The 26,778-nt window shown below is 40.7% G+C and overlaps 2 protein-coding genes across 2 annotated transcripts in view; both read left to right on the forward strand.

Annotated features, from left to right (window-relative positions):
* LOC308317013 (uncharacterized protein) overlaps positions 1-112 on the forward strand; it is a 33,738-nt gene extending 33,626 nt beyond the window's left edge. Inside the window, exon 26 of the mRNA XM_080765803.1 lies at positions 66-112. Within this exon, the coding sequence (XP_080621929.1) occupies positions 66-90 (25 nt within the window). The 3' untranslated portion in view covers positions 91-112. The remainder of the gene's footprint in view (positions 1-65) is intronic.
* Positions 108-26,533, forward strand: LOC308317014 (uncharacterized protein; the record flags this gene model as incomplete). Its single annotated transcript, XM_080765804.1, has 35 exons — positions 108-119; positions 1,251-1,346; positions 1,803-1,856; positions 2,368-2,412; positions 2,827-2,871; positions 3,186-3,293; positions 3,983-4,036; positions 4,954-5,007; positions 6,028-6,081; positions 6,779-6,886; positions 6,986-7,039; positions 8,708-8,818; positions 9,490-9,543; positions 9,724-9,777; positions 9,915-9,968; positions 10,072-10,125; positions 10,820-10,927; positions 11,569-11,622; positions 12,124-12,177; positions 12,309-12,359; positions 13,041-13,094; positions 13,187-13,240; positions 13,438-13,491; positions 13,707-13,760; positions 13,881-13,934; positions 15,299-15,352; positions 15,568-15,621; positions 19,259-19,276; positions 19,382-19,435; positions 19,784-19,846; positions 20,340-20,505; positions 22,750-22,859; positions 23,229-23,309; positions 23,679-23,861; positions 24,709-26,533. 35 exons carry the CDS (start codon positions 108-110, stop codon positions 24,862-24,864), a joined length of 2,487 nt encoding a protein of 828 aa, XP_080621930.1. The 3' UTR covers positions 24,865-26,533.
* Positions 26,534-26,778: the final 245 nt, after the last annotated feature.

The following is a 26,778-nucleotide window of genomic DNA, read 5'->3' on the forward strand; positions in this document are numbered from 1 at the left end:
TAATCGTTCTGTTCAACAAGGATCGTGTATGAATTGTAACCTGTGAATTTTCAACTCCTCCGCAGGGCTACCCTGGAGCACTGGGCCTGACCGGGAGGCCAGGTCATATGGGGGAGAGGGTAAGGCGTGATCCCCTATTGCGTAACACCCCCATCCACGATGCGAGCGAGCGATGAATACACGTTTTTCAATTAGACTGTACTGACGTACAGCGACGACAACGCGTCGTGCAGCGACGTCGTCCACCCCTTGAGCGAGGTTCAGGCTACGTCGCAACGCAACAGGGGCAGACAGGGGCGCTGGCTCAGGGGTAGAGTGGCCCGGATTGATTGATTGATTGAAATATTTATTAACAGTTTGCAGAATTACAGTACATTTCAAGCACAAACTCAATACAAAGGATGTTAACTGTGAGTGGACGACCCAATTAAGCATTACACTTGTTTACAACAGGGTCCACCTTGTTCAATTAATCAAAACATTTAGAGACGTACAAATAGACACTTCTATATAGTTAAGTTAAAGAACAGAACAGGAATTCATCATAAAGGAAGCAAAAAGGGAAAAGAAACATATACAGTGAGGGGAAAAGGGGTGGGCGGTGGGGGGGATGCAGATTTTACAGGGGCCAGTTTCGAATTGCAGCTGTCCCTAGGTGCCCTTTGAGAGAGGTTTTGAAGGAGTCAAGGGATTCACATGTCTTAATGACTGTTGGTAGGGCGTTCCACATTTTGGTGGCATAGGAGCGAAAATAATTGAGTCCCTTGTTTGTGCCGAATCTGGGTTGTACATGGTTTGTTGCACTCTCTCTGGTGTTGTGGGTGTGGACTTCGTTTACATTAAGGAAGTATCTAGACGGGTACATGGGTATCTTGGTGGTGTATCGAATCTTGTGGACCAACTCTTTCACATACAGTTCAACTTTGACATGCAACTCTTGCTTCGGATGGGGTGGAAACTATCGTTTTATATAAGCCCGTCCCACGTGATGCTGTTTTGTTCAATATAGCTGTTCCAGAATATAAAATGTAAATCCAGAGAGAGGTGGCATGGTTCCGTCAACCGTGAAGCAGGAGTAGATGCTATTGTAGAACGGTTTCCTTCACACAGATGTTGAGTGTTTTCTCCCAAGCAAAACGCTAAGCTAGTGCACCTCACACACCTGGCAGAGTAAAGCCGATCTTCCTGTCCCCGAGGACATGCAAGAGATTAAGCTCTTATAACTGTGTCTTGTATGACTTGTGCTTTAGGAGACATTACATTTAATTCAATTTTTAGCGGCTTTATTGGTAGAGTGGCCACTTGGCAACCGGAAGTTTCCCGGTTTGATCCCGGGCTCCATCAGAGTCGGTGTTGAAGTGTCCTTGAGCAAGACTGAACCCCTAATTGCTCCCGATGTGCAATTTGGTGCCTTGTATTTCCTCTGTATGAATGTGTGTGTGAATTGGTGAATGTAATGCACAATCTCTATGTGAAGCGCCTTGGATATAGGTGCTATATAAATGCACCATTTATTTTACCATTTACATTGCCAACACAAACATGAATCAATACAAGCGTAAATCAAGACTAGTGTATAAGCTTTTTGGTTGATTCTTTCCAATGTGTCGGGTACTGTAACTGTGGGATTTCAGTTTGTTGTCTCTGCTTTTGTTTGTGGAGAAAGTCACAGAACTGGTTTGAACTCGCATATAACACATAAGATCGACCTAATCTGTTAGATAAAATGAATGTAGGTATATTCTGGTTATACGAGTACTTTTAATTGAAATGATTTCTGTCCTCTGTCTGTCTGCTTGAAGGGGGGAGCTGGTATCAGAGGATCTCCTGGTCTCAGAGGAAAGGTCGGGCCTCCAGTGAGTATTTGAGTTATATTTTTGGACTGTCTCTGTAGCCTGGCTGTTCAACCATGCAGGGGTGTCTCAGTGGCCTGGCTGTTCAACCATGCAGGGGTGTCTCTGTAGCCTGGCTGTTCAACCATGCAGGGGTGTCTCAGTGGCCTGGCGGTTCAACCATGCAGAGGTGTCTCAGTGGTCTGGCTGTTCAACCATTCAGGGGTGTCTCTGTAGCCTGGCTGTTCAACCATGCAGGGGTGTCTCTGTAGCCTGGCTGTTCAACCATGCAGGGGTGTCTCTGTAGCCTGGCTGTTCAACCATGCAGGGGTGTCTCAGTAGCCTGGCTGTTCAACCATGCAGGGGTGTCTCTGTAGCCTGGCTGTTCAACCATGCAGGGGTGTCTCTGTAGCCTGGCTGTTCAATCATGCAGGGGTGTCTCTGTAGAAAGCCTGGCTTTTACGTAAAACTGTGCTGTGACAATGACGGATGATTCTGATTCTGACAGATGATGATGACGAGTTATTATTTACAGGGCTTGCCAGGCTCCAGTGGTGAGCGGGGACCACCAGGACCTCAGGTGAGAAGGTTGATGCTAAATGACCACAGAGCTCTGGTCCAGAGCGTTATAGATGCAGTGTTGTTTTTGGCAGCAAAAGTTAGTTACCGGTAGTTAGATAGTTAGTTAGTTACCATTCTTTTGAATGGTTTTCATTTAGTTTTAGTCACATTTAGTTGGAATGTTTTAGTGTTAGTCTAGTTTTAGTCGACTAAATATCATAAGATTTTAGTCGACAGTTTATTTAGTCGACTAAAATGCATTTTGTCTGGCCTTGATGGCGTCGTAATGACGGCTGCAAATAGCCGATCTACAAGCTCACAATGCGATCATTTTTCGTCTCAGTTTTAGTCGACAAAATCAACACTGGTTAGAAGGAGAACTGCTTCCAAGGGTACAGTTTCACAGTATTGTCTTCTGTCTTTTCTCTCTCAGGGACGTCAAGGAGAGATTGGACCTAAAGGTGTTCCGGGACCCCTTGTAAGAAATAACTTTATTAATACCCGTTTACAGGATACATGGGTTCAAATCCGTAGCTTTTAATTTTTAAAGTGCTGTATGAATCCATGTTGGTGAAGCATTGTACAGGGCAAGCATGAGCCCCTGTTTAAATTACACAAATATGCAGATTATTCACATTCTGTAGCAAAGAGCAAATGTCTTTATAATGGGCTCAATAACTGCAGCAAGAGATCTAAGCCGAGTTTAATAAAGCATGAAAATGGGATTTGGAGTGAAATGCTATAAGGTGAAAGGTGTGTCCTGAAAGGTGTCTCTTCTATGAATGGTTCCAGGGCCTTACGGGGCAGCCGGGTCCAGAGGGGGGCTTGGGAAACCCCGGCCCCCCAGGGAGCCAGGGGCCTCCGGGGCCGACGGGCCCCGTCGGACCAAGAGGGTTTCCAGTGAGTGGGTACTTTTTTGTATAAATTGCAATTTCATTAATATATACTATCACTCAATCAGTTGTTCTGCATACTGGTGGATTTATTGTGAAGCAGTTGAAGCAAACAAACCAACATCGAACTGGTAAACAACATAAAAATACACAGATGCTTAGAATAACATCGCATAAACATAATACTGCACATAATCATGAATGAAATAAAGAAAATACAGTCCAAAATAACTTTCAAACAGTATTCAACATACCTTACTGGCTGCTCTACAAGCATAAGGGAATGAGAAAATCACTAGTGCCCATGCCATGGCCATGAACACAGCGACACATAAACTTGAACTTCTGCATCACACTGTCAAATGACAGGTGTGCAACCATGTCTCCCGTCTACCTGACACCAGACGGCCATATAAAGGGTTCCGCATTAGCCAAACAATGGCACTTCCGGTCTGACTTAGACATGCAATGAATAAGACATTATGCGAGCAATAATTAACTTAAATACAAATAAATTGGAATAAGTGCAGCAGTTATGTATATACTATATTCTGTGAGATTAGGCTGTATGTGTCACCATAATCTAAATCAGACTGCGGTACAGTTCTACATGTATACATTGCACGTTGATTTACAGTGTAAAAATGTATAGTAATGTAAGTGTCTGCGTATAATGCCAATGTTTTCTTCCATCAGGGCCCAACTGGGCTAAATGGATTGAGGGGTCACACTGGAGAAAAGGGACAGCAGGTAACAATAATACACATACATCCACTATCGCTAACAGTCCCCCAGGGCTCTGTACACTACCATTCACCAAAAAATGGCTGATCTACAAGCTTGCAAGGCCTGCGATGTTTGTGAGCTTGTAGATCTGCCTTTTTTCAGAATCTGGTTCCTGTTTAAGACCTGGAATGTGTGTCACCCTTAGAGTATAATTATATGAATAGAGATGGCACCCAAGTTCTCCTCCCATCCACTTGCATTAAGTTGCTCATGAGGCGATTTCCGGGTCTTTCCGGGTAGGAACAAAGTGCATTCTGGGACGGATTTGCCCCAAACACATGAACGCGCTGCCGTTGACTATCATTGCACGCGTTCACGTGCATTCACGTATGAAACAGCGTTCACGTGTCATCGTGAACGGGCACAATGATAGTCAACGGACCAGCGCGTTCATGTGTTTGGGCCCTCACTGCAATACCAAATTCGGCCACTATGTCCATTTCGCCTCAGGGTTTCCTCCTCCTCTCTCTATTCATATATACTCTAAGCCAGTGTCACCCAATTAGCTTAACCACTTTAACCATTATTTTACACTTTAGCTTGAAAAATAGCAGATATACAAGCTCATAGCTCATTCGTGTGCAAATCTGTCTCTCTGCAAATCTTTGAATATATATATTCTTTCACAGCAAACCTTTTAACTTGAATTTACTTCCAGGGGTCCCTGGATCAGCAGCATATTTTCAGATGGGGGGGGGGGGGGGGGATTTACATAACATTTTTGGGGTCCTTGACATGAGATAGTTTGGGAACCGCTGATATAGAAACATGTGACATTTCAGAAAACTGTCATTATTTAGAAGACATTTGTAGAGAGATTGAGAGCTACTGCATCGGAGCGATGTTCGACACTGACGTGACTGAGTGTTCTTCTTTGGTAGGGAGAGCGTGGGTCTGCAGGGGATGCTGGAGCACCAGGTCTGGATGGACAGCAGGTGTGTTTGACAACACTGACAAATCATTGTACAGTACATGGCAGTGTTGTTTTCATCAACTATAATACTACCTTTTTTCACTGACAAACTAAATGGAAGCTTACATGAAAACGAAGCTATGATGACTAAAACTGAGACTAAATATATTGACAATTTAGTCAACAAATAAAAACTAGACTAAAATGTTAGGAAAGGACTAGTGGACAAGAGATCCAATAATAAATAAAAGACGTCATTTTACACTTTTTTTTTCATGCTGAAAATGTCCAGCTTGTTGTGAGCTTGTTGTGCTTAGAAGCTTAGAAAAGATTGGCTATTTTCAGCAAGGGTAAAACCAGCCATTACGACGGCATCAAGGCCCGCCAAAATACATTTTGTTCGACTAAATCAACTGTAGATTTCATGATATTTAGTTAGTACTTAACACTAAAACATCCCAGGTGACAAAAGTGTGACTAAAACTAAAACAGAAATTTGCTGCCAAAAACAACACCGTTGACAACACTGACAAAAGCTTTTTTATTTGATTTCGATTTGTGCAGCAGCTTGGTCACTGTCGGACTGTCTACTGACACTTTTCAGGAAAAATGTTATTATTTTGTCTCAAGCTCTTGTTAATACTTTTCATTGGTTATTTTTTCACAAAATCCCCAGACAGACTTAATAGTTTAAAACCTGCATGGCGTCCATAATCCCCATTTTGACATTTCGAAAATAAACGCTAATCTTTAAGCTTGTAGATGGCCTATTTTCGCAACTTTTGTGCTGTCATGTGGCAAAGTATAAACTAGGTCATTCATTTATGATATTTATTATGAACAGATGAAATATGGAGATGCTACAAGTTATTTTATTTTTCCTGACAGTGACCTGCTCCATTTAAATCAGTCACGTCTTATACTCGTGTGTGTGTGTGTGTGTGTGTGTGTGTGTGTATGTATGTATGTGTGTGTGTGTGTGTGTGTGTGTGTGTGTGTGTGTGTGTGTGTGTGTGTGTGTGTGTGTGTGTGTGGTATCTAGGGTGCTCCTGGACCACCTGGAGAAGAGGGGACTACTGGAGCAAAAGGCAACCAGGTCTGTGGTTGTTTATTAGTAATAACATTAAAACTGATCAAACTTTATCGTAATTACATGTCTGTAATAGCCAGACAGATGCACTTTTCTGCACTATTCTATTACTATGCATGAAAAACTACTGTAATTTATAGGGATGGGCAATGCATCGGTCATCATATTTGGTATCGAACCGAGACGATATTTTATTTTCTAATAATCATGTTGATTTTATGGTTACAAAATTCAGCCGTTGGTTAACTTCCGGTTCAAGACCCTGTGTAATTTTTTCACCTTGAATAAGGCACCTCACTGAAAGGGCCTTTGGCAATGAGTTATATATATATTTTTCTTTTTTATAATTGTTGAGGGGCGCAGGTTTAATGTTTGTTTTGTAAACGCCATTGACAATGAAGGGACAATTTATGTCATAATGTGCCTCATCATGTCATATTGTCTCTTTATTGTTAATGGCATTTAATGTTTGTGTTGGCACCGTTTGTTTTACAAAGCGGCCAAATGCATATCATTTTGGCGGTACCTGACATGAAAAAATGTGAGAATACAGAAACATAGGCTTTCATTTTAGAATTTAGAAGACATATTCAGAAGAAGGTCTTAAAAATGAGTTAAAGGTGACAGAACACTGTCACATGCACATTAAAGTGACACGAAGGAATCACTAACTGACTGGACGATCTCCTTCCTGGTAAGACAGGGAGCCGGAGGCCTCCAGGGGCACCAGGGGACCGAGGGGCCACAAGGAGAATTGGGGTCACAGGGCTCCCAGGGGACGCAGGGAAAGCCCGGGCCAAGCGGCAAAGAGGTCAGCCGCACATTACTGCACGTAACACAGCCTTTGTTCAATGACTATGGCCGCCTGGCGGGTGACGATGACGTGTTTTCCTTCTTTACTATCATATAGGGAGAAGAGGGGGAACCAGGCATTGTGGGGGATCTAGGCCCTAAAGGACAAAAGGTAAACAAGAAAAGTCATATGCTTATTGTAAAAGATGAGATGTGTGCCAGGGGATGTGTGCATTTGCAGGAAACGCAGACTGTGATTTCACTAAGGAAAGTAGTTACACTTCTCGGCCACCAGGAAGAACCACTTCCTTGTTAGCTCTTTTTTTTAATATATATATATTCGTACCCCCCAGCTATGTACGTATCTTTACAGCTAGGATCTTTAAAACCTCGGTTCAAAGCATTGTCTCGCATCGCCCCCGACATGTAAACGTTTCTGGCGATAGATAGGTGATCACCACGATTCACCAGTGTGCGCTATAATGCCAATGATAGCCAATCCTTAGTGAGAGTGTGCAGCGGGCTACAGTGGGGGTGAAAATGATCCTCTTAAAGTGAACGCAGCCGCTGGCACAGGTTATGCTACCACCTAGCGGCACAGAAAGAGTTTTAATACCATATATCGAGTATAACATTGGGGTGGTTGTATTCATTGTATGCTCATCTTTCATTGAGACATTCAGTTCCTGTGTATAAGCTGGACATGACCTTAATTAAGCTTTGACACAAGCTTTGACACAACAATAAATGTTGCCCCTGAGCAAGCAGGCAGGCTCTATTATTAGCTCTGTGGTAAAAATGTCAGCGCTTACAGTATATAATGCAGGAGACCCGGGTTGAAATCTCTGGTAGAACAGGAAAGTTACATTGTGCAGCTTTAGTAGTAGTAGTTAAGGTTGGGTACATTTCCATTGGTAAAGGAGGAAAACGATATGCACATCCCAGTTTTTAAATGCAGTGCTGGACCAAATCAAATGTAGAAAAAGTGGAATGTCCGCACACGATGTAATTCAGCTCCCCGTCCTTGTATTTCAACCTATATATATTTCCATTGGTGCCATTTGGTGCACATGATGGGGCCTATTTTCGCAAGTCCCTTATCCCTAAACTTATTTGCCTTTTATTTTTCTATTTTGAAAAAACATCTAACTATAAATGATACTGATATGATAGGTCTATACTCCATGAAATTTATATTTTCAATTTTTCATGGGTGTATAAGTCATAGAGCCAGAGAAAGGGGAGAGATGGTAGGGTAAGCACTAAGCCCGGTTAGCCATGCAGCCTATATATCATGAGTGGTGGTGGCTTGTTAGGCCTGCACATTCTCAATCAGGGATTTTCCCAGCGGTTAATTTAACTGATGTGTACAACCTTTATTCAAATAGTTGCAAATGTATTCATTAAAAAACTGAGCACATGTATTTTTGGTCTACAGTATAAGGCCAAACCTCATTTGAAAGAATATATTCAGAGTATCTGACAGCCTTTTAAAATCTATATAATATTATAATTTTACACAGCTGTGCTACCAGTCTGTTTGCACGAATCTGGGTCAAATGAAGCAGCAGTAACTGCATATAAGCTCCCCTCTTCTCAATATTAAATAAAAAAAGACTGCTATGTATGTATGTATGCAAAAATAAATAACTGTCTACTGCAAATGGCAGTCTAGTTCCTTATAAACGACGGGGTCCAAAATTCCAAATCGATTTTGCATATTAACAGCCCGGGCTACCATCTGGAAAAATACGGTATACAAACATCGGCATCGGTGACTATCGGCTAGATTTCTTTGCTATTTTTTCACAAGACATACTGTTTCACTTTTTTTTTAAAGGGAGATGTAGGAAATCCTGGAGTTTCAGGGTCTGAGGGCCCCCCTGGATTACTACAGGGCAAACAAGGACAAAGAGGTTCAAAAGGAGAGAATGGTTATGCCGGACTAATGGTGAGTTACCCACAATGCATTGCTGCTGCTTCTCATCTCTACAGTATTGTACTGAGTGATCCAATGCCTGCCGGCCAGCTGCTTTTGACTGTCCCCCCATCTAATTTAACCCATTTAATTTGACCTGAGATCAGATTCAAAAAATGTATTCTACATCCTGACAGTTTTCTGAAAAAGCTATGTTTCTATGTCAGTCGTTCTTTGATTTTTCAAAAATAGCAGACCTACAAGCTCGTAGCGCGCCACTCGGTGCCGCGCTATGAGCTTGTAGATCTGCTATTTTTCAATAGCTAAAGCATAACATAATGCTAACACCAAAATGTATTCCCGCCCAAAATGGGTTAAGATCTAGAGGTGATCGTGCCTTTGTGCCTCCATGCTCTGGAATAGCCTCCCTTTTTATATCAAAAGTGCCCAGTCCATTTAAGTGTTCAAGTATCATCTTAAGACTCATCTTTTTTTTCTATGGCTTTTGATCATTCCTGGTTTGTTTTGTTGTCAGTTGATGTTTTTGTTTTTGTTTTTTCATATGCATAAATGTGTCTGATATTTTAGATGTTATTGTGTAAAGCACTTTGGTCAATCTTGATTGTTTTAAATCTGCTATATAAAAAAGCTTGATTTGATTTGAATGCTACATTGCTACAGTTTAGCTCTGGTTATTTCCACAGGGCCAAGGGGGCTTGAGGGGGAAAGTTGGACCATCAGGTTTGATGGGACTACGGGTAAGAATTTGCTGTTGAATGTATGTAAATATTACACTATTACAAAAACTATTCTGTGTTCATCATGTTCACCGGTCTGTTATTTCTGTTGCTGGCTACTGCATTTACCAGAATTCCCCTCTGGGGTCAGATTTGTCTCATAGATGTATGGCTGAGTTGAGCTGTCTTTTTTTCCCCCAGGGGTTTCCAGGACCTTTTGGCATGTCGGGTATTGATGGGCCACCAGGAGAGAAGGTAGAACATTTCATTGAGACTATATTCTTAGACTATTATTATTAGGTCAATTTGAACCAACACCAATAACAGTTTGATACAATTCAGTGATATTATGTCGGTGTCGGTGAGTATCTTAAGAATTGCCTTTTCTCCAGGGAGAAGGCGGCCATGTCGGTCTGACTGGGATCATCGGAGAAACAGGCCTCAAGGTAAACCACAGGAACCACAACTAGTGATTCGATAATTCACTAATATATTGGCAGAATCGGTTTCATTGGTGTCTGATTTATCATGCTGTCTCTGTGTGGGCAGGGGGTCGCAGGGAGCGGAGGGTTCAAAGGTGACATGGGAAAGCCTGGACCAAAGGTGAGTACATCAGTGTTGATTTCGTCGACTAAAACTCTGACGAAAAATGTTCGTCGACTCCCTTTTTTCGCTGGCGAAAACTAAATGAAAACTAAGCCATGATGATTAAAACTAAGACTAAATATACTGACAATTTCATCAACAAATAAAAACTAGGATAAAATGTTAAACGGGGACTAGTGGACGAGAGATCCAGTATAAGTAATTTTACACTTTGTTGCATGCTGAAAATAGCAGATCTACAAGCAGATCTACAACGCGTGTGAAAGCAGTTGTTACGACGGCATCAAGCCCAGCCAAAATACATTTTAGTCGACTAAATCAACCGTAGATTTACATTGAAGATGGCATCATCATCATCATAGAGCCTGAAGCGTCAAACACGCAAGTTTGTGACAATAAAGGTCACTGCCTGGTTTGAATCCCGGAAATGTGAATTAAAAATCCCTCAGAAACCACCATTGAAAATTGCCCGTGAACAAGGCACTCCCAATTTGCAATAGTCGAGTCATTTGCTATTTGTACTGGGTAGTTTGAGTTTCCAGGAATATTGTAAATATGTTTTAAACAATGTGATTATGACAAGTCGGATGTGGCGCAAATTTTGAATATATATATTGATGATTCAGGAGACGTGCAGTTACAATGCTGGACTTACTGTACAAGTGTTGAATGAACTTTCCTTTGACCCCAGGGGTCAGCAGGAGTCAGGGGAGGACAAGGTGACACTGGTCGAAAGGGCTTTTCTGGGACCGATGGTCCCAGGGGAGATGCAGGAGAAAAGGGGGAGCCAGGCGGACAGGTGAGAATGAATAGACGGTCTTAAATAGGCATGTAGCGATTTACTCAACTCACAATACGATTCGAATCACAATAGTGGTTTCATGATATGATTTTTCACGATTTTCTTTTTGACACAAAATTATTTTCCAGACAAATGACTGAAGAATCTTTTTTTTCCCTCTTACACGAATCCAGTATTTAATTTTCTTCTCTTATCCTCTTACAAAGATCCTGTATTTTCTTCTATTTTTTTTAAACGCGATTCAAATTGCCACATGTGTGAATCGATTTTAATTGATGTATCAAATATCGTTACATGCATAGTATAAAATAATTTACATTTCGGCCATTTGAAAATAGCCGATCTACAAGCTCACAATGCGTCGCATTGTGAGCTTGTAGATATGCTATTTTCAATAGATTTTGTACACATTTTGAACTTGTCAAATGGCACATTCTGCACAATGAGTACTTTTACGTATAGAACTTTAAGTACATTTCGATGCCGATACTTTTGTACTTCTACTCAAGTACATTTTCAATTCCGTACTTTTACTTGTAACAAAATAGTTCTAAATTGCAGTATTAGTATTTACTTAAGTAAAACAATTGAGTACTTTTTTCCACCACTGGAATTAAAGTTCCACTTTCTGTTTCCAGGGTCCCGAAGGTCTGCCAGGTGACAACGGACCTAAAGGTCTGGACGGGTTAGAGGTAAGATCTGGACGACATTGATGCATTGTACCACCACATTATTGTGTTACCGTATCTATGCACCAAACGTTATTACAGTTTCTGACTCTATTGGTGTATCTGTCCACCATGCTCTGTAGCTGTATGTGTGTACCATTCTATATTCTTTATTTAACAAAGAATGATGCTCAGGGAATACAAATATAATTGAGAAATCATTCAGTGCTCTGGTGTGGCCCAGGTGGAATCCCCTAATTGCCACCTAGCGCAATGCACGCACGTGTGTCCTGACATTTATTTAACATTTCTAATCACTGTTAAATTAATTACAAAAACAAAACCTATGCCTACACATGTTTATATGAATTTCAATTTATATATGTTTTTCGGTATCACCCTGGCCTACATGACATACATATTACATTTGATTCTGGTTACAGGAAATAAAACATGCCATGAGCGCATATCTCTGTTTATGGCAGCTTATGACTGTTCCTACTGTATCTCTGCATGTACGTATAGGGCCTGGCAGGGGAGGTAGGACTCACAGGGACCCCTGGCCCTCCAGGACCACAGGTCAGTGTTGCATGCAGTGTGCACACACACACACACACACACACACACACACACACACACACACGCACGTGCACACACACCAGACTCTTCTCATGAATGTATCGTCAATTTACCTGTACTTTTCTTTTCAGGGGCCAGGAGGGGAACCTGGTATACCTGGACAAGGGCCGAAAGGTCAAAAGGTCACATCGGACACCGTCCACTTGTTTAATAATATCTGAAATTAACCAATTATTATGCCCCATTCAATACGTTATCGTACAATGATGTCACTCTTCAGCAATAACATATCTTGATGGATTGATTGATCACTTAACTAACATTAGCAGTTTGTTAGCAGTACAAGTGGCACAGTCAAAGGTTATGTTTCAGTTTGTTAGCAGTACAAGTAGGCAAGTAGCACAGTCAAAGGTTATGTTTGTTAGCAGTACAAGTAGCACTGTCAAAGATTATGTTTCAGTTTGTTAGCAGTATAAGTAGCACAGTCAAAGGTTATGTTTCAGTTTGTTAGCAGTATAAGTAGCACAGTCAAAGGTTATGTTTGTTAGCAGTACAAGTAGCACAGTCAAAGGTTATGTCAAACACAAACAGCCCCGGGAGCTTGTTTCCATTGTGGTCCAATATATGTGTGTAGCAGCACAGGTCTGTCTATTAGCAGCACGAGTGTCCATATATGGTCAAATAATAAGCATATAAGTGGTGGAAAAAGTACTCTATTGTTTTACTTAAGTAAAAGCACCAATACTGCAATTTAGAACTACTTCATAGTATGGAATTGAAAATGTACTTGAGTAAAAGTACAAAAGTATCTGCATCAAAATGTATTTAAAGTACTAAAAGTATTCATATATCACTTTTTTCAGGGAGATGACGGAGAAAGTGGAAGCCCAGGAAAGAATGGGCACGCTGGAAAGAGGGTAGGATTACATACAGTTGTAGCTTAGCAATTTGAACTGATACTTTTAAGATTCTGAATTTAACTTCAAATCTGTGTTTTTCCCACACAAAGGGTAAACGAGGAAAAGCCGGAAGTAGGGGCTTAAGAGGAACACGTGGAGAAAAGGTTAGTTCCGACATTTGACAATCGGAAAATCTGACTTGGTTACCTAGCTGCCACCATACAGCCATTACCAGCGTTAGAGTTGACCTTTAATACAACAATTCTAGTGTTTTGAGCTTCCATGACGAGCTAATTAAAGGTCAAGAGAGGTATCATCATATTTAAATTTAACAAAGGTTTGATTTGTTTCTGGCCTGCAGGGAAAGAGGGGAGAATTTGGTCCGGTCGGCCTTCCAGGAAGACAGGGTCTTTATGTAAGATATATCTTTAGTCTCATCAGTGTGTTTGGGCATTCTGTGCCAAAAGGTCTTAACTAATGCATGCATTAGCAACTAATTTACACAGTCAAAACTGTGAAAGTTAATTTGAGTCAAAGTCTATTATTTGGTGGTGTTTTTACATTGTTGACTTAATACTGAGGGCTGTATAGTTTACAGTAGGCCTACTTACTCCAAGTCTCTCTTTGAAGGGTGTTGCTGGAACACGTGGAACAACGGGTGAAATGGGTCCTCCGGGCCTGAAGGCAAGTCTCTCTATAGTCTAGACTGACTCCCATTTTAAGGGATTCCCATTAGACATTGATTGTAAATTTACAGTATCTTTGTTATTAGAGAAATAATTGTTCTCTTCTCCAAATGTGCAGGCGGAGGAAGGAATGCCTGGCCTGCCTGGGCCTCCTGGCGGCCAAGGGTTCAAGGTATACCAAACCAGACACATTGATCATGACTAGGGGTGTAACTGTATAGTAACTGCATCGATTTTAAAGAATCCAAGTACAGTATATCGAAATTAAAACGGCAACATTAACTGTATCGTATCGTATCATTTTGAAATGCAAATAATCGGTATCGAATCGTTTTGCTATGCAGATAATCGATTGTATCAATATTCAATACTACATTTTTGTGCGTGGCATTTAGCAATTTTTAGGGTTTAATTACTTACTGTAGTTTAAAATAATGTCAATGTATTTTAAATAGTTACTGTATCAATTTCAAATCATTGAATCATATCGGATCGTATCGCCATAATGAACCAACATCGTCCATGTATCGTATCGTCTACCATGTATCGTGATACGTATTGCATGGCTGTTAAAATGTATCGTTACACCCCTAATCATGACTGTTCCTTTCCTATAAAGGCTACCCATGGCCACTTATGTATACTTTGTCTTACGACGAATAGTGGAAAATGGCCAATCTGCAAGCTTGTCGATGTTCTTGTACAGCTGCATGTTTTCTCCATTTTGGACGCTTTTGGGAATGACACGGTGAAAGTGGTTTTGAAATGATCGGCACACTGATGAGAAGAGGGAACACGCACATCCAACCTCCACTCGGGCAGGTGCTGGCCAGGAAATAAAATGACTTGCAAAAGGAAGAAACGTGCATGCCTGATGTTTCGAGTTACATGCTCTTCATCACTATATTAGGCATTTTCTTAATTTTCACAAAAAGTAGCTAAACAGACATACAGTATATACTGTAAATCCATCCAGTGTATCATTAATTGCAGTATGATAATTGTGACTCCATCCAGTGTATCATTAATTGCAGTATGATAATTGTGAGAGTAACACCTGAATCCGAAACCTAGTCTCCTGTGTGGAAAAAAACCAAACATCATTCTAACGCTTATCCAAAGGAGAACCTCCCAAGGCTAACACAGTACTGTATATTAGTTATCTGGCTTCAGGCTGGACTACTCTGCTACATTTGACATTCAAGTCAAGATTAACCCATTCTGACCGGGCACCCATTTTGGTGTTGGCATCATGTTATGCTTTAGCTATTGAAAAATAGCAGATCTACAAGCTCATATCGCGCCACCGAGTGGCGCGATACGAGCTTGTAGGTCTGCTATTTTTGAAAAATCGACAGAACGACTGACATTTTTAGAATCTGATCTCGGGTCAGAATGGGTTATTCAGACCAGTGTGTGTCCAGTGGAAACCTCGTATGAATCTGATCTCAGGTCAGAATGGGTTAAGAACATGATGTTCTCATACTTTGCGGAGAGTCTTTGAAGCATTTCCTTCCCCCCCCCCCCTTTTGTCAGGGGTTACAAGGCTCCGTGGGAGAGCCAAGCAGACCTGGACCAAAGGGAGAGCAGGTGAATTGATTTCCACTTTGTTCTAATGTTGTTCTATAACCACCTCTAGAAACATACATCCACTTTATTCAAAATGCCTCTCTAACCACCCCTAGAAGTGTGTATCTCATGAATACTGTATATTTACACCTATTTGGTGTTGTGTACGGCCAGTCCCTGGCTGGCCGTACACTATGTCCATAAGGTACTGATCATAGAATTGATTGTGTCCTCAGGGGGATATCGGACCACCAGGACCATGGGGTGGCCCAGGGCTACCAGGGCTGCCTGTAAGTAATAATAATAATAATAATAATAAAACTTCCGCTTCAGCTTAGACGGTAGATATTTTTTAAGCACAGCTCATAGTGTGGTACGAGGCGTCAAAAAAACAGCTCCCGTAGGATTTTTGTGCTAAAATTGAAAATGATGGGGTTCAAATTTTCCCGACCCCCACCCCGTTTCTGGGGGGGTCATCTATTTGGGACCTCCCAGAACAGTATGCCAGCCAGTTAATTATTTTGTATGTTTTAAAACATTCTGAGTTGATTTCTTAAACTTTTAAAGTGATCAGAAGAATCTTTTTTTACTTTTGGTAGGGGTGTTTCCTCACCTGGGACCTCCCGGACTGACCCCTGGGCCTATTCCAGTTCTCATTACATTCCTCGCTCTGCTCCTGCTCCAGAATATTGTCAAATTAGATCATAAATGAAGCATAAAAGTATTTGTAGCTGGGCTCTGATATAAAAAAAAATGGTAGTAGCCAATACCAGGGGTCTTCCACAGGGGGCCCATGACCCCTAGGGGGTCCTCAGAGTTACTATACAGGGGCCCACCAAATCATTGTGGGATAGGAACTTTTTTTCTTTTTTTTTTACATTAAACCACTTGAACCATAGCATCCCTTTTCCAAGGAGAACTTTAGCCAACAATAGCTGATCTACAAGGTTGTAGTTTGAGCTTGTAGATCAGCTATTTTCAAAGTAAGGTGCCTCAGACCCAAGTGTAGCAAATATTGCTGCTAAATAAAGATCAGCCAAGATCAGCCAGGCTGCTGCTGTCTTTCTCTTTTCTCTTTGTCTTTCTGTTGTCGGTCAGGTGACTGGGAGGGCTACTTGTCATCCTTAGAGGAACTCATCAAGTATTTCTTTGCTCGTGATCTCCTTAAATATGCTCAACTATCTTGCCCAAATGAACGCTCTTGAACAGGATGACCGCAGTTTAGGTGTGCTTCCCCGTGGGAGGTTAGGGTGTGGGTTTGAGATGGTTAACATCGGTAGACTGTAGACAACTTTACTGCGTGTACTGTACGTGCATTTGATTTGTGAGTTCTCTTGGCACAGTACCATGGGTGTGTACGCATAACAAAACCATGATGCTTATGCAACGATTGGTATGAAAAACATAATTGAAGCTGAGAAATGTCGGCTATGTGGTTGACACGCACTGTGAGAAGATGAGTTCAGATATGTACCAGTGCCACTGTCTGCTATTTTGTTTAAAGCTGCATTACACCTCAAGCAGACTGAAATTACCCTTTTGGGTGTTATTTTGTCCATAAAGTGATGCTATTCTTGTGTGATCCTCAAAACAGGATTTGATATATTCAGACTAAAATTATTAATATTGCCACCACCACCAATAACAATGATAATACAGCAGCTATCTGCACTCGGGGAAATCACTTTGCCAGCTTGTGAATGTGATGGACATTTCCATTAATATTTTATTTTTGCCACGGACATGCAAAACAAGTGATCAATGATATTACCAGAACACAAATGTATAGCCTATAGTACTAATTGACTCTTGACGTGTCATAGTGTCTACTCTATTCCACTGCGCTACACATTTTAAAATAAGTCATTTATCAAAACTTATTTTTGGGGAAAAGCCGATCTACAAGCTCACAACACATTACGGCATGTTGTGACCTTGTAGATCAGCAATTGTCCTTTCTTCTTAGCCTATAATGACAGGCCCAAAATTGGGATTTCAGGGTAAAAATAGCTATATAGTCACCCAACTTACCCAGAAAGACTGGGAAGTTATCCACTGTATACTGGCAGGTGGCCGTCCAGACAGGCATTATATGTGGCATAATGCATGGTCCAAGTATATTCCATGTTTGGGATTTCAATAAATGGGTCTTCCGTCTTATACAGTAAGTAGGCTACAGTTGCAGTCCGAGAAAGGGACACTTAGCTGCAAAGGTGAATGGGTGCGCAGTATACTTAATATTAGGTTATTGCAGATGGCCTTTCAGAGGACAGTGTTACTTGGGGACATGAGGAGACAGGATGTTCTACAAGCTAAACTAGTTTTGTGTTTGTCAACGTAGCTTAAATAGTTGGTGTCAGTTCATTAAGGTGTGTACTCTAGGTTGATGAGACAACTATGCAATGGAAACATACCTGAGATTCAAAACAGATAATTAACTACTGTTTAAGGAATGTTTCACTGTTCACTGTTTCACTGTGTTGTTGTGGAGCATTTGCTATAACAAAGTAGATAGACTAGACCCCATGCAGTAGTGTCATTGCTGTAACTTGGTATCTGTAATGTGTTCTGTTGCTGCAGGGTGAACTACTGTATGGGTAGCATTATAGTATAATCGATGCCTTACAGCCCACCCCCACCCCCCCCCCCCCTCTGTTTTGGAATGAGGGAACATAGGGCTGAGGGAACATAGGGCTGAGGGAACATATAGGGCTGAGGGAACATAGGCCTGAGGGAACATAGGGCTGAGGGAACATAGGGCTGAGGGAACTTGGGTACAAATAATGTATTGTAGGCATAATTGACCATGGGCTCTTTAAGAGGATAGGTGTGTGTGTGTGTGTGTGTGTGTGTGTTGTTAGTGTGAGTGCAGTGTGTGAAATAAATGGACACATTCTGCGTGCCCAAAGTGAGAAGTTGCAATACCTTTATTACCTGCAGTAACATCTGTCAACAATAATGGTAGAATACTAATAAACTATCAAAGTACTTTACATAAACGCAAGATATTCTAATACTATTCGAAATACTTGCAAATCTGTATATATGGGTGCAAGAATAGGGGAAAAACTAGTCCCGGCCCCCTGTGGAAGACCCCCTGTATTAACTACTACTCATTTTTGTAATCAGTGCCCAGCTACAAAAGCTTTTAATGCTTTAAGTATTATCTAATTTGACATTGTTCTGGAACAGGAGCAGAGCGAGGAATGTAATGAGTACTGAGATGAGTCCGGGGGGTCCCGGTGAAGAAAGACCCCAACCTAAAGTCAGAAAAGATTATTCTGGCTACTTTCAAAGTGTAATAATAATAAATCAACTCAGAATATTTAAAAACCTATAAAACAACCCTAATATTATGAAAATCGGACATTAATTGTCTGGCGTAATATTATGGGAGGTCCCAAAATATATGACCCCCCAAATAAGGGGTGGGGGTCGGGAAAATTTGAACCCCATCATTTTCTGACAGTTTGGTCCCTATGAAAGCCAACAAAGCAAAAAAATCACTTTTAGCAAAAACATCCTACGGAAATAAACCTCGTACCACACTATCAAGACTCAGTGCACCTTTTCACTATTGCTTTAAATTGAGTGTTCTTATTCATGAACTCACCGGTTTTATGCTATTGTTTTATTGTCATATTGCACTGCTTGATTTGCTGCCGGTTTTATGCCCTTTGCTATTGTTAATTGAACCTTATTTTGTTTCTGTTTGTTTGCTGATGTATATTTGTGTATATTTGATATGATTGTTTGTTCTCTGCCTTGTAAAGCACTTTGCGATGCATTTCTGGCATGAAAGGTGCCATATAAATAAAGTTTATTATTAATTAGTAATAATTATGATAATTATTTGTATCATCTGGTGCTACATATGAAGACATAGTACACTGAATCAACTCAATAGCTGTCTTTTTCTCCCCACAGGGTTTGTTTGGACAGAAGGTGAGTGTCAAAGAAACTAAACTAAACACAGAGCTTAATTAACATAATACTTGTTGCCTACTTAGTTTGTTCATTCATTTTAAATAATAATTGTATCATTATCAGGGTCTAAAAGGTTTTCCTGGTCAACCGGGTCATCTTGGAAAGAAAGGCGTACCTGTGAGTACTGTACAAATGTCCTCTTATTTGAGATTATTAAGAGAAAACATTGCATTTGAACAAGGCAAAGTATACGGCCGTAAATCTGTGGTCAGTCTTTAAACACAGTCTGGTTTCTTTAAATGACTGAAAGAATGTGGTGGTGGTATACAAGTTCAACTGATTCCAATGCAGTTCCACAAGAATCTTTTCAAACGACTTGCATTGCAGTGAAATGGAAACATACGAATGAATGAATACAAATTTGTCATTCAATGCAAAATAGTAATATTGTTTTTTTTTTTTCTTCTGGCCTGCTAGCTTGGAGATTATGTTCATGATGAATGATATTTCATTTGTTTGTTTCAGGGTGCTCCCGGTCTCCCTGGGCCTCGTGGGGACTCACTGAACATCACTCTAACTCAGCTGAAGGTAATTAAGTGTTTGTACTAGGCATGTAACGATATATCGTATATCGATATATATCGATATTCATCCCGACGATATGAATCGATTCATTGAAATTAAACGGTAATTTTTCTTTAAAATATATATAAATAAAAATGTACAAAACTTTTTGTTTTCAAATTGTATAAAAGTTTAATATTTGCCGCTGAGATGTACCGAAATGTGTAAATCTTAGTAACAATCCAAATTGAACTCAAGTACAGTACTTGCAGTATATGCACTCGTTTACACCACTGTTGTTCAGTGACTGAAAGTTCAAAAGTTAAATTCTAAACCAGCAGGCATGTCCTCGAGCAGGCCGCATAACTTCTTTCTCATTTCACTCTGGGTGTATGGAGAGTGTTGTAAAGGGAAATTGCAGAAAAGTAATGAATGAAAACCCACACGGCCACGTGTTTTAGATTAGGCTGTCTGTAGGGAAATAATGTTTCTAAAACACATTCTTCTGTTTCCTAAGGACTTGATGTATATGGCAGACAAGCCTAATTACTTCATGGTCCAAACTCTACTGGACTCCCTCCAGAGAGACCTGCGCTGGTTCCTGGATCCACCAGATGGCACCAAGGAGCACCCAGCCACCACCTGCCTGGAACTCTGGCTCACACACCCCGACTCCCCTAATGGTCAGAACACCGGCGGTGGCTCAGGGGTAGAGTGACCGGATGGTAACCTCAAGGTTGCCAGTTCGAACCCGGGCTCCCCCCAGAGTTGGTGTCGAAGTGTCCTTGAGCAAGACACTGAACCACTAATTGCTCCTGATGTGCTGGTTGGTGCCTTGCATGGTTTCTTCCGCCATCGGTGTATGAATGTGTGTGTGAATGGGTGAATGTAATGCACTATGTAAAGCAAATGCACCATTTACAATTTAACACCACCGATCATAGTCACGTTCTGTACACAGGGCTGCCAACATTGGACTGTGAGAATCCAGGAGATTGTTTTGGGAGGTGGGGTGGGGGACTACCCAAGCAGGGGGTCTGGGGGGGGGGACTCCCCAAGCTGAGGGTCTGGGGGTCCTCTAGAGCAGGGGTTCTTGTCTTGATATGTATTGTGTACTGCCTGAACTGTAGCATAATTTATAGATAAACTACGAGAGACATCTCAGTGGCAGCAAGGTCAGCCTTGCTGCAGTAGGCACGTTATTTTGTCTCATATCGTATTGTCACGTCATTATGATCCAGCACTAGTATCACGCTAAAGGTTCACAAAGTTTATTACACAAACAGGAACATATAGTTCTGGATCTTATGAGACAAAACAACGTGTCTACTGCAGCAAGGCTGACCTTGAGATGTCTCTCGTAGCCCAACTATAAAGTATGCTACAGTTCAGGCAGTACACAATACATATCAAGTATACACTGTATCTCAAGTACACAGAGTACACAGACATGGGCAACTCATGATTATAACAGTCATGATGCTAAAAATACTTTTTATTGGGTTACCAACGTTTCGACAAACGAGTTGCCTTCTTCAGGCTATGTCTATCCTCTGTATAAATGCATAATATTCTATTTCAACCACTGTATGGAGAAACAAAATGTACTTTTTGTGCTGATGAAACATTATGTGGATTAAGTGACTTCCTGTCATAATAGTTTCACCACAGTGTGCTTTGCCATACTTTATTAGATTATATTTACAGCGTCATAAAAGCGGTTAATAAGTTGTGCTCCAGTGTGAGCTCCACGACAGCAGAGCTCACAGGTGGATAGGACAAGTGGCGACAGTTAGTCAGTACCGTCTCTGGTGGTTCTAATAGGTGAACACATCTGCCCTCTGATTAGAACTCTCTTGCTGATCATTTACATAAAATATAACTTTTCACAGCTTTCCTTCCTGACACTCCATATTGCTCAGTGTAGTACAGCTATCGGCCGCTTTGTCGCTTGCTGTCGCGTTTGTCTGTCTGACAGATATATAGCCATTGATTGATTGATTGATGAACAGTTTGCAGATGGGTACAGTTCAAGGAAAGTACAGGTCAATACAAAATCTGCTAAGAGGATAAAACCAGAAAAAAGCACTAGGACCAAACATTTAAAGACAATACAAATAATATGTGTATATGTCTTTAAATGTTTTCAGTTTATATTATACACACACAAAAAAATCATGAAATACACTGTTTGAAAAAAGGGAAAATGTGTACAGAATAGAAATAAAGAGGAGGGATATTGAACATGCACAGTTATATTAGGAGCGGTCAGATGATTGAGTGCAATCAGGCTTTGGTGACGCTGCCCTTTCTAGATGTGACTTATTTATGTCAGAAAGTTATGTTGCTTCAAATGCAGGCCTCTGTTCTGCACAGTGGTGGAAAAAGTACTCAATTGTTTTACTTAAGTAAAAGTACCAATACTGCAATTTAAAAGTACTTCGTTACAAGTAAAAGTACGGAATTGAAAATGTACTTGAGTAAAAGTACAAAAGTATCGGCATCAAAATTTTCAAATGGCTGAAATGTATATGGTTGAAGTGGTTAATGTATGGTTTCAAATTTAAAATCTCAAAGTAACTAGTAACTAAAGTTTTTAAATAAGTGAAGTAAAAGTAAAAAATTTGGCTCTGAGATGTAGTGGAGTAGAAGTAAAAGTACTGGTAATTTAAAATACTCAAGTAAAGTACAAATACCTCAAAATTGTACTTAAGTAAAAGTACTTTCCACCACTGGTTCTGCAGTGCACTGAAAACGATGGTTGGCTCCACTCACCCTCTCCCCTTTTTCTAACATAATATGCCACTTTAGAAATGTCAAACATTTATATTAGCTTCCAGAATGTATCAGCCAAGTAGACAATCCAGTTTCTGACTAGTATCAGCCAAGTAGACAATCAGTATCTGTCTATTTTCTTTGGTTTTTAGGGAGGTATTACATTGATCCTAACCAGGGTAGCCAAGAAGATGCCCTTCTGGTTTACTGTGACTTCACAGAAGCAGAACCAAAGACCTGCCTATCTCCACACCAGCCTCAGGTATTCCCATGCAGATATCTAGTAAATATAGGCACAGAATCTGTGAATGAATATAATGAGTAGTATTTTGTTGCAACTTGAGATCATATTGTATGTGTATTGTATTGTATTGTCTTGCCTTTGTTTACTACTCTATTCTGATCGGTCGTTCAAAGAATTCCACCTTCTGTCTTGTAAAATTATAAATTGTGTTTGTTCAGAAGTAGCCCCATAATAAGCAGGATAATGTAGAAAGTTTTCATTATTGGTTTATTATTGGATAATTTATTATAATAAAGGGTTTATTTAAATAAACCACAGTGGTTATTTTCTAATAATGACCGTCTGGCTCACTGTACATCTCTTACCTGCTTAACATCATCATTACAGGTTCCAGTAAAACCTTGGCTGAAGGACTCTGGCACCAACGATACATTTCATTGGCTGAGTACAGTTGCAGAGGGCTTCCAGGTAAGTGTCAGACCAAAACACAGAGCTCTATTTGTTGTCCAGGAAAGGTTTTGTTTTGTTTTAATTTCCTGTTTCACATATACTTTTTGCTTCCAGCTTGTTTGCAGTCTTTCTGTAATTTGCATTGTGGCTGCTGTGGGTTCGACTCCCGATCCCGACGACCTTTGCTGTGTCACTCCCCATCTCTCCCCCCCCCATTTCCTGTCAGCTTAAACTATCAAAAATAAAGACAGAAAAAGCCCCAAAATATCTTTAAAAAAAAGAAGAAAATAAAAAGACAGACTTCAAGCAATGACTCAATAAATAAAAGTCAATGATGTGGCAATGACTCGTTGATTGTGAATCTGTGACTCTCCAACTCCCAATCAGTTTGAGTACGTGGGAGCAGACGTGGTGCAGATGAGGTTCTTGAGGATGAACAGCAGGTCCTCCATCCAGAATGTCACCTACTCCTGCCAGCCCGGAAGCCGACAGAGCCTCCGGGAGAGAGACGTCAAGTTCATGGCTGATACACGGAGACAGAGTTACTTAGGGACGTTGCGAGATTGTGTGGTAAGTAAACAAAACGCCTGCAGTCTCCAAGGCGTGGTACCCCACTGAGCAATAGTCATCTATAGATGAAAGATTGTCTTAAAATGGAAGTTTGGCGTTGATTAGCAGTTTTATAAACGTAAAAAAGTCTTCTAATCTAAGCCTAGGCCGCTAAATCAACTCCACTACTGTGGAGTTGATGGAGTCGGTATAGGATGAAGTCAGTACAATGAATACTAATATTTCTCAAACAAACAGGGGAAAAAAAATGACTTAGGACAAGGGCGAGTACTGAGTGGAAAGGGCGTGCAAATGGCTAGAGATATCGTTGCTGTCAGGCAGAAAACTCATATCTCCAGTCCATATTACAACTTTTTGCTAAATGTTTTTTAGCAAAACATGAAAGATGAAGTGCACCTCACCGTGCACTTAATCATACTGCAGTGTCACACAAAACTGACAAAGGTTTTGGCCCCCCTGGCCAGCCGGGGTGCCTGATGGAGGGGAAAGGAACTGGTTGGAATAACGTGTTCCTTCCACGCGCTATGTCCAACCAGGGAAACTCCCCCCTTTCAGGTGTAAAGGAGCAACTTGGACACTCTGGCATGAAGGAAGTATGAGTTCAAGTACGTTGCTCTCCCCTTGTCCCCCATATATGGGGACTAGGTTGGTGGAGGGTGTGTAGAGCCCAGGATCACATTAGATGATTGACACAGGGGTGAAAAATGGGTTACAAAATCGTGGGATAAAAAATATATTAAAAAGAAAACTGACCAAAGTTGCAAAAATAGCTGATTGACAAGCTCACAACGCATCATATTCCATCATGTTGTGAACTTTTCCAATATTGTACCCCTTTCCCCGACAGCCCGCAGACGAGCTGGAATCTGGACCTCGGGAATCCGTCTTTCAGTTTGAGAGTGAAGACCTCTCCCTTTTACCCCTCAGGGACCTAGCCGTGTTTGGCAACCATGAACTTGCACAGGAGTTTGGCTTCACTATAGGGCCTGTATGCTTCAGCTAGGTGAGAGTGGACCACCAGTGACTCTCAGGAAAGACATGGGCACAGCTTTCAATGAAGGAGTGTCAAGGAGCCTAAAGATCCTCAAAGATTTGCAAATTTTGATACAGACTGTTTGAATGTCCACCTTTTAAGAACCAAGGATATTTTGAACGTGACGTTCTTGAGATGAATTAACTTGTGTACATTTTGTTTACATGTATTTGTATTGTTGAAACCGGTGCTTATTTATGTAATTAGTTACGCGTTTCATTTTAGGCATATAAAAAACAAACTTTTATTCAGGTTTATCTTGAACCATATCACTGTGGGAAAGTGTCAGTCCGTTGTACTGTATAGCTCAGCAATGTGTCCACATTGGAGACAGAGTAGCTGAAGCCCGATTACACTAGGTTGTGTATCATGTCACGCAATAGCCGATATACAAGCGAGCGACACCAGCGTGTAACTAAGTATAAATCAGGCTTAATGGGATATTTCACTTTAAAATAAAATAAACATTAAAGGTAGGGTAAGTGATTGTTTTTTGTTAAAAGAATTTTAATTAAATCACTATATTCTGATAGTAATCATTGCTATAGACTGTTTGTTCAGTAACATGGGCCTCCCTGTCTCTCCAGCTCTCTAAGAAACAGAAAATACATTTCCAGGTACAGTATGTGACAACATTTCAGCCAATCAGGAGAAAGTAGCCATTTATCAGCTTATTTTTTGTAGTATCTGCTCATTTCTTTGTCATCATTTACAATTCTACTTGTTTAATCTATATCCTGAACGGATAAAATTTGTATCCCGCCTTGAAAATGCATTTTCAGGTGGCACGATGGCACAGTTGGTAGTGCTGTCGCCTCACAGCTAGAAGCTCCTGGGTTCGATTCCTGCTGGGGACGCTGTGGGTGCTGGGGGCGTGTTCTGTCCTCTGCGTCATCAGTTGAAAAGAAGCAGCTTGGACTCCTCGTGCATAGAAGGAAGCATGAGGTCAGTCCTCTGCCCTCCCCCAGGTTGGCAGAGGAAGTGTAGCGCCCAGGATTACAATTAGATAATTGACACTGGGTGAAAAAATGGATTGCAAAATTGTGGGTTAAAAGTTTAAAAAAAAAGACTAAAAGAAAAAGGAAAATGCATTTTCTGTTTAATAAAAAGCTGGAGAGACATTGAGACTCCTGTTACTGAACAAACACTATATAGTAATGAGTACTATCACAATATAGACACTTATTTTAGGCCAAATAAAACCACTTACCCTACCTTAAACAAATAAGTGAAATTAGAAACATGTTTGAATGGGAAATATGTATTTAATATATATCCTCTTCAGACCACCTTACTGCCTCCAAGGACACTGCTACTAATTGTGTCAAGATGTGTCACTGGGCACACTCAACAATGTTATCCAGTTTAGTACCTCACCTGATTCTTCTGAAGCTACAACGCGTCTCAGTGAGACTCATTGGCCCCTTTTCCACCAAAAGAACTTTGGTTCTAGAACTGATTATAATTTTTTCTCCATTTCTTTCCGGTTTCTGAAACGATTCATTCTCAGTGGAAACATTCCAATATTAGGCGGGGTAAAAGAACCGAACCGGTTCAACCCCGATGGAGAAGGGTCCACACCAGTGTGAGCTTGTAGATCTGCTATTTTAGGTGACACCGTTGTATGACTACAGGCTTACCAGTGAGTGGTTAATGCGACTTATCAATTTAGTCAAATCTGTCAATTCATTGATATATATTATATATATATATATATATATATATATATATATATATATATATATAGAAATTGTTAAAAATATGATAATCGCTTTGATATGGAAATAATCAATAGTTGTTGCCCTACTCAATTTCATTTTTCACTTTGGTCTACATCCAGAGCACTTAATACAGTAAATCAATTGTGCAATCAATTGTGCGATT

The sequence above is a fragment of the Protomyctophum bolini genome (genome assembly GCF_963924005.1).
Source record: "Protomyctophum bolini genome assembly, chromosome: 6".
Classification (NCBI taxonomy): Eukaryota; Metazoa; Chordata; class Actinopteri; order Myctophiformes; family Myctophidae; genus Protomyctophum; species Protomyctophum bolini.